Genomic DNA, 10,000 nt, shown 5'->3' with positions numbered 1-10,000 from the left:
TGATTGCAGCCAGAGAGGCTAATTGCAAACCCAATTAACTGACTTGGGTCCTTAGAATAAGGTGCACGAGCCTTTGCGTCTACAACTAATTGTGCGCCTGACCTGATATCGTGTGGAGAATTCAGTTTTGCCTTCTCAATTTTAGCAAAAACTAGAGCCAGAAACAAGACCCCCTACTTTGCAATGTTGAGTTACACCAAGGTGTTACAGACACAGTTTTCACACACTTCCCTCCTGTACTCCCTCCAGCCCTATCCCTTCAGGAAACTCCCCTGTAATCAACCTTACAGAGACGCCTGATAGAAGAATCTCCAAAAGTAAACATCTGAAAGTACTGGTAATGCAAACTGAGTAATAAAAAAATAGCTTCAAAGGAAAGTGGCTTAAATTTTCAAAGGGCTGGCTTACATGGAAGAATAATCTGTTCAAAGAAAAGAGTGTTATTTTAAATTTGGTATTAAAGCTGGTTTTCTTCTAGATTTCACCTATTCGTTTTAAATAAATATATAACAAAGAAGAAGTTATTCCCTCTTGCACTATTTTTTGTTTGTGAACAACAAAAAATATTCCTTTTTAAGGAAAACCACTCATTATGTATTTTTAAGAGTTAAGAACATCTCAGATATTTTTCTCAATTTAATATTTAAAAAGACCAATTGCACATTTTCACAAGAGAATAATACTTGGGCTTTTATCATCTAAGATTTGTTTCTACATTTTTGTACTTTAGGTTTATTAAATGACTTGTGGACATTAAAATGAGTTGAAGTAACTTGGGCAGTCATCTCATATCTATTCCATGGACAGAATTTTTAAGCTATACTTAAAAAAAAAAAAAAAAAAAAAAAAAGGTGTAGCGTACCTGTCTCTTATTTACTGCTTTCCCAAGGAATACAGGAAGAAAATTTCAGCTAAATAGAATGTGGCTTCTTTATCTCATGCACCCCGACCTTACCTACATAATTCATAAAAACAGAAATGAACGAAAATAAAGCAATTTTTTTCTCTAAATATACCGCAAGAAAACCAATCTTGTCAATCTAATAATTTCCTTTCTGGAGTTAGGAAGAATTCGCTAGTCAGAATCAGCCGGTAGGAATATCGGAAATCATTTGATAGGAATAGGCTCAGGCTGACACGTAAGTAGGTTGTAGCCTTGCCCTCCTCTTTCCATAGGAAATTTGCTGTAGAATCTCCCTGGAAATAATTACACCATGGTGCCTGCCTATTGGGACTGTATCAGCATATTTGAACACTTAAAATACAAGCTAGGTACTGATAACTGCATAATACGTTACATTATAAGTATTCGATTGCCATGCAATTTTGCACACACTGACATAATTGCATTTGCAAAACCATGATCACAGAAAGGAGGGCCTTTCAGTGATGTTTTCTACTAAAAACATTTATAATGTATTTTTAAATTATAGTTTGATAATATGAATATTAAGAAAATGACATATTACAAAGTGACCTCTTTAAAGGGGGTGGTATAATTTGATAAACTATTCTATATTTCAGGTATTATCCCTACATGTAACAAATATTTTCGCTATTTTTAACCTGTAGGAGAAGTGGAATGCTACTGACAAATGATCCAAAGAAACCAAATGGTGTTATAATTTTTATAAGACGATAAAAAATCATCCTTTGTAGAACAGATAGGCTGATCTCTTAATTGGATATTGCATATTTTTATCATTTTTATTAATGAAATATAATTATAACAAAGCAATCTACCATACTTCATAGCAAGAATAGAATACTGGGGTCTATTTTAAGCAAAATCTATCAGTCAAATAAGAAAGAACTGTAACAAAGAACCCTAACTCCTCTAGAAAAGCCAGAGGTGTATATAAAACCTGCAAAGTAATTCTGCTGCTGCTTTCTTTGGTCATGTTATTTCCTGTACTTTTTATTTAAAACCCTGTGCTACTTTATTGCCGCATATCATTAGGTGCCCCTCAAACTCAGTGGCATGTTTAAATATATCGACATTAAGTGAGACGTGCCAAGTACTGGGCTCTGAGGCCACGAGCAGGTATTGGAGGCCACTGCCAGCCCAGTAAATCCCCAGTGATGAGTTCCCCCTCTCACTGGTACCCTTCTATTAAAATACAAAGAGGAGACATATTGAGGTCGGATTTTTTTCTTTCTCTATGTAACGTCCTACTTCACTGGCAATTGATTTAATGGCTAAAGTTAATATACAGAGTTAGGCTTCATTTTTTTTCTCTTTCTGTGCAAAGCATCCTTGGGGTTAGCACAATTAGTGGTCTCGAGGACACTCTGTTCCATAGAAACTGTAGATGCTCTTATTGTGAAGTTCATGCAAATATTTTTCAGCTGATCTGTACTGTAACAAAAGCCTAAAAGGAAAGATGGGGAAACTTACTTTTATGCACACCTGACCTTCTGCCAAACTGAGAAAGCCCACAAATGCTCACCAGACAGCTGCCTCCTAACTGTACTCCCTTTTCCTGGGAGCTAAGAAGTGGAGCTCAGCCTCCGTCTGCAACGGGGGCAGGGGAGAGGACACAAGCCAGAGTGTAGATCTGAAGGCATATTTTTACTGTGCTTCTACACATGGTCACTTCTCTACTTCCTGTTTTCAGTTGACAATTCAAACATTAGATCAGCTCTGTTCCTTCCGCCAAAGATGGAGAGACACGTATTTCAGCAGGTGTATGGAACCCATAGCCCAGCTATGGAGTTGACACATAAGTTCCTTGGGATAAATGCACTGCTGGGATCTTCCAGACAGCCTTTCCTGGGAATATCTTAGTCTTTTTCTAAATCAAGAACAAAGAACACTTATATTTTCTAATTTATTTATAGCCCAAACCAAAATTAAAGCATATTTGTATTCGTCTATGTCAAACAAATTAACACTCCTTCCCTGCTTAGACCAGAAGGGGTCCAGAGGCCCCGCACTATGACAATCTCCGACTGGTCTTGAACCATCGAATGTTGTACTATAATACACAAAAATAGTATTAAACTGCGTATCAAGGAGTGCCAGCACATGGGCCTTTCCTGAAATGAATGAATATTAGGATATGCTGTAAGATGGATATTGTGTGTGCTAAATAAAATATCAGGTTTATAAACTTTATTTTCATAAAAATCTTAAAACTTGTTTTTACTTTTTGGTCAGTGGATTTTTTAAGCATTGTCTCAAGACCACTTTACACTTCTGGCGATCACTAAAGATCCTAAAAAGTGTTGATTTAAGTGAATGGTACCTATCATTATTTGCTGTATTAGAAATCCAAACTGAGACACTTTACAAATATTTATTAACTAATAACCCACTATGAATGTTACCCCAAAGTAACATATCTTTATTAAAAATGCCCTGTTTCCAAAACAGAAAAATTGTAGTGGGGAAGGCGGGAGCGGCTGACAAACTTGCAAATCTATGAATACAGCATGTTTGCAGCCTGCTCTCTCTGTGTTCAATCTGTCATACATGTTGTTTTGGTTGAAGCGTATGGAGAAAATCCAGAGCTGGATAAATATTTGGAAAAGAGAAGAACATTTTATGGCCTCTTCAGATAATTCTGTACATCCTTTTTTTGTTTCATACTAAACTCAGAATTGGTAATATTGTCTGTTGCAATGTGGATCTGCAGGCATATGAATAAACTTTTCATGTTTTAGGGGCTGGGGATTTAGCTCAGCAGCACAGCGCCTGCCTGGCAAGCGCAAGGTCGTGAGTTTGATCCCCAGTATCGGAAAAACAAAAAAACAAAACAAAAAAAACTTTTCATGTTTTGTGACTTGTGAGAGGATAGGTTGAAAAACATCTTAGGATCATTTTGCAAATAGTTTTGACCTTGCAGATCCCTGAAATCATTTCAGAACCTATCCCAGTGTCTCCAGACCACAACTTGAGAATCACTGGCTTTGGCTGTGTGGAGTGCCCAACCAACCACTGACAAAAAACTGGATTTTTTTTGTCTTTTTGAGACAGGGTCTTGCTATGCAGTGCAGGCTGGACTTGAGCTCACTTTGTAGCCCAGGCTGGTCTCAAACTCACAATGATCCTCCTGCCTCAGCCTCCCAAGTGCTGGGATTACAGGCGTGTACCACCACAACCTGGCCCAAAAAACTGGATTAAGAGAAAGTCCTCACCTTAGGAAGATTCATCCACTTCACCATTTGGTTTGAGAATGTTTTCAAAATTCAGTAAATACACCTGTTTTCTGATTCTGGTAGCAAAATTTCCTAATTCCCTTCGGCAGCCCGTTCCCCACAAAACATCAATTTTATTTTAATTAATCTGGCACTGGACATAGTATATAAATACCCTGGACAGAGCTCTCTGTTCCTTTCTCTTGGTATCTGACTTTCTTGCTCCCGAGTATCTTGTACTTTCACACTTGCACAAGTAATTAAAACCCGAGCATAACTGTAACACACACATCACCATTATCTACAGTATCACAGGATGTTGTCTTTTGTGAGGTACGTCATACATCCCCTTTGGTTTTTACCACTTGAAGAATACCGAAGTTCTTCTGATTGAATTGGAGCAGTCGCCTCTGTAATAATGTCGCTCTTGCTCAGTTTGTACGCAGTACGCTGCCTTAAGTGGAGGAAGAAGGATGAAATGCTTGTTACCACTGCCATAACTCTGCGTGTGCCACTGGGAGAGTGTGGTACACTGAACATTACCCATCATGTGTTTCAAAACGGGGCAGAGGCTGAGAACTCCTGCTCCAGACCGATCAAACTGGCAGGGATAAACTACCGTCTTGGGCCAGATGGGATGAATTTTAAGTGCTGGATAACCAAGAGGCTGTTGTTAGTGAAGTCCTCTGCCTTGACTGCGTTGTAAGGAACAGGTCTTGGAGACAGAGAGAGAGACTCAGAATCAGCCACAGGGCAATGAGCCACGTATTCAAGAACATGCGATCTGTGGGATAGAGAGGCCTGTCACAGAGGCACAAGCAGCACCGTGGAGGCCCGGGAACAGCCCAGCTGGTGCTCTTGGGGTTCTGTGTTAGCAGTGAAGGAAAAAAACAAGGCCCATCTTCCGCGTGCAAAGAAGCAATTAGCATCGCCTGATAGGTGGGTATGCAGTGGGGGGTGGGATGGTGAAGATGGAAGCAAAGACAGAGACGCGATTGGCAGTAACCACTGATGAACACGCTTGCTTCCGTCAAGGAGCCAAAGGAGTTGAATAACTTCAGAGAGGAAGCTCTCTGGTTATGATGTGGAGGTAGCAGTCATGCGCTGCCACTGCTTATGTGAGAGAAGATGGAGCACTCTATCAACCTGGGCGTGTTTTGCACGTAATGAGGACAGCCGTGGGGAGAAATGCTGTACTCCTCTCCAGAGCGAGGGGGAAGAGCGAGGGGCCCTTTCTGCCAGTGCTGTTTTTCCTGTGCTGAGGAGGACCTGGACAAACCTCCAAATCCCACTTTCCATTCTTTGAGCTGACCAGAAATCCTCTAGATCCGAGAACCCAAAGGAGAGGAAGACAGTGGGGAATCAAAACAGCACATGGGACAAAGAGACCATAAAAGAGAGATTCTTTAGCGAGGCTCTCAAACATGTTTCGTGCACCCTCTGACGGTGGAGCCGGCAGTCTGGCCGCAGGAGCTGGAAGGAGAGGCACAGACATGATAAACAAGCCAGCAACGGGTGGTGGCAGAATGGGCAGAGCGGAGTGCAGGGATGCTGAAGAAACGAAGAAAGAGTAGCGCAGGAGAGTGACAGAGGGAGACTGGGAACCCTCTCAGAAAAGCGCTGCCTGGTGGGGATGAAGACCGATAGCTCCAGGGCTAGTTTTGTGCTTGTCGTGATAATAACGTCCCTGCGTGTAAACGAAGTTCCTTTTGGAAATTTCTGTGTGGCTCAGCTGTAGTTGGGAAGAAAATAATAATAACAGCAGCAACACTTATTCATACATCTCCCGTGCCAGGGATCCTGGCCGTGTTCCCTCTTTCATTCAGAGGTAAAAAGAGGAGCAGAACATCGAAGAGGGGCTGTACTTAGCGGGAGCCAGGAAGAGAATATCTCAGACTTGCTGGGCTTAAAGCAACACAGATTTGTGATCGGATAGCTTGAGAATTGACAAGTAGGAGAGCTATGAAAGTCAGGGTATCACAGAGATGCGTTCATTCCCTTTGAGGCCCGCTTCTTTCATCTTTAAAGCTAGGACCATTGCGACCCTGTGTGCTTTTCTTCTGTAGTTACATCTCTAACCTCCTACTATTCTATCTCCCTCCTCCCCTTTCAAGGACCTTTATGATTAACGACCTCAAGGTCAGCTGATTAGCAATTTTAATTTCATTCGCAACTTCACTATCTAGCCTATTCGCAGCTTCATTCTCTAACATATTCACAGGTTCCAGGGATTAGAATATGGACAACCTGGAGGGCTATTATTCTGCCTACCTCAGCAAACTGAGAATTAAAGTAAGGAAAGACTCCAAAGCTCTTTGTCCTTTCTGGAGTTCCCTAATCTCACTTAGAGAGTCAGTTTTTCTTCTCTTTTCTCTCATGTAACTAAATTGATCACAAGAGCTAGACATGTGGTAGCTGAACTATATAATGATGTGCAGGTTTGTGTGATCTGGGACAAGACACGAAGCACTTACCCTGATTTCTACACGTATAACAGGGCAAGGTTAAAGGTCTGTCGAGATTCCTCAGGGTTCTTGTTCTGACCTCTGAAGCAACCATGTCTTTGTAGATTATAGCCCAAAATTCAGTGCCTGTACCACTGGACATTTCTTCTGAAGTCCACATGACTGTTGGTGGTTCCCTGGTTAAGTCTCCATTGTTTTTAAATATGCTGGCAGCGCTGTTGACATCTTTTCACCTGGATATTCAACACCTGTACTGTGCGGATATACAAAACATGAGAATAAAATTGATTCTCAATTTCTGCTCTAGTAATGTTGCATTTACTGTATTATTTGTCATGGAATATCTCTACTGCTTATCACAGAATTTGTTGTTGGTGTGTGCTTTGGAAGTCCGCATACCTCAAAGCATGACAATATCTTATATTTATGCAGCACTTTACAGTTTACAAGATTTCTTCATATCTGTTATTTCACACGATCCTCCATGTGCTGCGATTGTTAACATGCAATTCTTTAAAATGGGCATATCGGTAAATGCGTGAGAGTTGTCAGGCCTGCCATAATTCTGCAAAGATATTTTCACACATCCTTGATCAGTGGTCACAGAGGTACCAAGTAATTTGTTGGAAAACTGACCTCAAGAACTTGAATGAAACACAGACTTAGTCTCTCCCACGCTGCATTTGCGGCTACAAAGTGATCAAACATCTTTTATATTTTAAATTGGACATCATCTTAATGAGACATCTTATACTACCTTTTATCTTTACTTTTGAAAGGAAATGCATTCTTGGAATGCACTTAGGCTCTTTTCCTAACCATACTTTATTCTTTAGGCATTTTCCTTACCTTCTCGTAGGGACTTGGAATTATTTACAATGCATCTTTATAAACATTTATCTAAATACCAGTAGACTTGAACAAATGTAAAATCCCAAGAGTTCCCGTATTACAACCACACGTAAAGGCAGCATTGAAACTTTACCTGTCTGTATCAGTGTTTGTATATGGAATGGTTCTGTAACAGCCCATTTGGCCTTCCAGTTCTTTAATTCTTAAATTCATATGCATACAGCAGAGACACTTTTCAGTGAATCCTAAACTCATTTAATTTCAGGACATTGTCTAGTGTTTAAACACTGACATCAAAGCAAAAAGCCAATTATCAGAGTTCATTTGTTCAGAAACTCTATTCCCTGAATTGCGATAGTTGTTCTCATGCCGAGGAGGAGATCTGCATCATGTCTTGAAGATGTAGTGTATAAAACCCCGTCAGCCACAGCACTTGAACTTGAAACATGTGTTTGGGCTCACTGTCCACAAGGAGGCATTGAAGCATCTCTTCAAAATGTGAAAAGCACTTTTATTTTTTTAAAAAAGTTGCACCTTCAGTGGCTGAATTTCATAGAAGCAATTAGACTGCGTGTGAGTAGGTGTGCCTTTTAAGTTCGTGTTTGGATCCACTTTTAAGACGTGATATATTAGCGCAGAATGTTTCTGCTGCTGTTTGTTCTGTAGCAGATTTTAGACAATAGTGATCCACACCCTTCTCCCTCTGCTGTTTCTAGAAAGCGAACTGCAGGACATTTCTTCAGTGACAAAGCACCTGCGTTAGCCTTCCTTGCCCTTTCAAGGTGAAAAGTTCTTTTGGCCAGGAGTAGAAGCCTATTTCTTGGATATGACAATTCCTTAAATACATAATCCTGACAATAAGGGGTTTACAGGAAATATATGTGTCCGTTTTAAGTGTTTCTGTCACAGAATCCACCTCCAAAGGGCCTCAGGCACACAAGTGCAAAGGCCAAAACAATGTTTTGTAACCTGAGCATAATGTTGTTATGTTAAATGTCAGAACATTTCTCCGTGTTTTTGTAATTTGTTAGCGTGGCAAACCACAAGCCGCTCTGCTGCAGAATATAAGACTTAGCATATCCTTCCAGGTAATGCTTACTTCCCTGAGAAGCAAGGACCGCATCCTTGGGAGTTGTGTTGCTTCTGTAAAATGCGGCAGAGACATTTTTGTCCCTGGCAATGTGGACGGTGACATTTTGAAATTCTCACGTGCCGTTTTGCTATATTGACCTGCTCTTTCCGGGCTTTGACGCTTTGTTTGCCTTTCAGGATATTCCCAGCCCGTGCGAGAACATATTGGTGATTTGAGCACACAGCAGAACATGCAGCTGGGGAGGCTGTGTGAAATCTTAGGTACAGTAAATAGTTTGACACAAATGACTCTTTGCAATGTTTATCAGTGAATATTGATACAGTGTTTCTTTTTATTTATTTATTTTTCCTCTATCAGGAAAAGGCTTGAGTTTCTAATCTGTTTTTAGGGGAGTTGAGTGTTGAAGTAACAGATGGATAGTGAAATCAACTTGAATAAAAATGACATTTTAATCAATTACTTGCGCAGCTTACTAAATTCTCTTTGCTGAGGGTTTGGATAAGGATTTCTCTCCTGTACACCAGAATCTTCCTTATGTATTGAACCTTTGCAGTGACCGAGGCCAAAATTTTATACTGGCAGCGAATGGAAGGTGGTATCAGAGATGCACCCTTGTCTTTTCATTGTGAGAATATTGCAAAATGAAGATAGATTTTAAAAGATGCTATTCTGTAAATACAAAGCATCTGCTTAGTGGCAAACATGAAGTGCCTAGTGAAGGGAATTCTTAGGAATACAGCACTTGAGTGAGTGAAGGGAGCATCTCTGTGAAAGTCAGGTTCTGGTACTGGTTTGGGCAATCCTCAGGCACCAGTCTGGATCCAGAAGAGCAGGAATATGAAGATGATCCCTCTGGCTGATACTATTCGAGGCCAGGACTCCAGTCAGACTTAAACAAATAGGTTGTAAAGACTAAGAAATAACCTTGAGTCAGTTTGTGAGAAACAGGCCCAAAACTCGGGTGAAACAAACATTGGATTTTTTTATTAGTTACCAAAGTCACACTTCTCTGTTTCATTAAACTATAATTGCTTTGGCCCTTATTTAAGTAAAACAGGGGGGAATTTTTAAATTACCAGTGACCAACTTAGCCAGCTCTCTGGAATGACACAGTTTGCATGATTCATATATATTTCAGCATCATTATTATTTTATAAATGCCATTTGATAACAAAAATACATCAGTACTAGAAATTTACAGAGTCCTAAAATAATAATAGTATAATTGCTTTAATCTATTATCTAGGCACTAATACTGTTTTTGGCAGTACAGAAAATTTAATGACTTGAGGTTGACTTGTTAGTGCTGAGCTGTTTCAACGAAAAACCTGACCGGATAAAAACCACTGAGGTGGGGGCTGGGGATTTAGCTCAGCGGCAAAAGCGCCTGCCTGGCAAGCGCAAGGTCGTGAGTTCGGTTCCTGGTACCGGAGAAAAAACCAAAAAACCA

The 10,000-nt window shown here is 40.3% G+C and overlaps 1 protein-coding gene and 1 long non-coding RNA gene across 3 annotated transcripts in view; one reads left to right on the top strand and one right to left on the bottom strand.

The window, feature by feature from the left end:
• The window catches only part of Iqch (IQ motif containing H), a 198,621-nt gene that overhangs the window by 99,888 nt on the left and 88,733 nt on the right, over positions 1–10,000 (top strand). For both annotated transcript variants that reach the window (XM_013518930.1, XM_013518931.1), the window contains exon 12: positions 8,727–8,810. In XM_013518930.1, coding sequence (XP_013374384.1) covers positions 8,727–8,810 — 84 coding nt within the window. The remainder of the gene's footprint in view (positions 1–8,726; positions 8,811–10,000) is intronic.
• LOC102025418 overlaps positions 872–10,000 on the bottom strand; it is an 11,795-nt gene continuing 2,666 nt past the window's right edge. The window contains exons 2-3 of the long non-coding RNA XR_262540.2: positions 6,615–6,858; positions 872–955 (exon numbers count right to left, since the gene is read on the bottom strand). This is a non-coding gene — a long non-coding RNA (uncharacterized LOC102025418). The remainder of the gene's footprint in view (positions 956–6,614; positions 6,859–10,000) is intronic.

This window comes from Chinchilla lanigera, unplaced genomic scaffold, assembly GCF_000276665.1.
Source record: "Chinchilla lanigera isolate Chin_1 unplaced genomic scaffold, ChiLan1.0 scaffold00049, whole genome shotgun sequence".
NCBI classification, from domain to species: domain Eukaryota; kingdom Metazoa; phylum Chordata; class Mammalia; order Rodentia; family Chinchillidae; genus Chinchilla; species Chinchilla lanigera.
The sequence above is the reverse complement of the archived record's forward strand: the minus strand, read 5'-3'. Positions and strand labels throughout refer to the sequence as shown.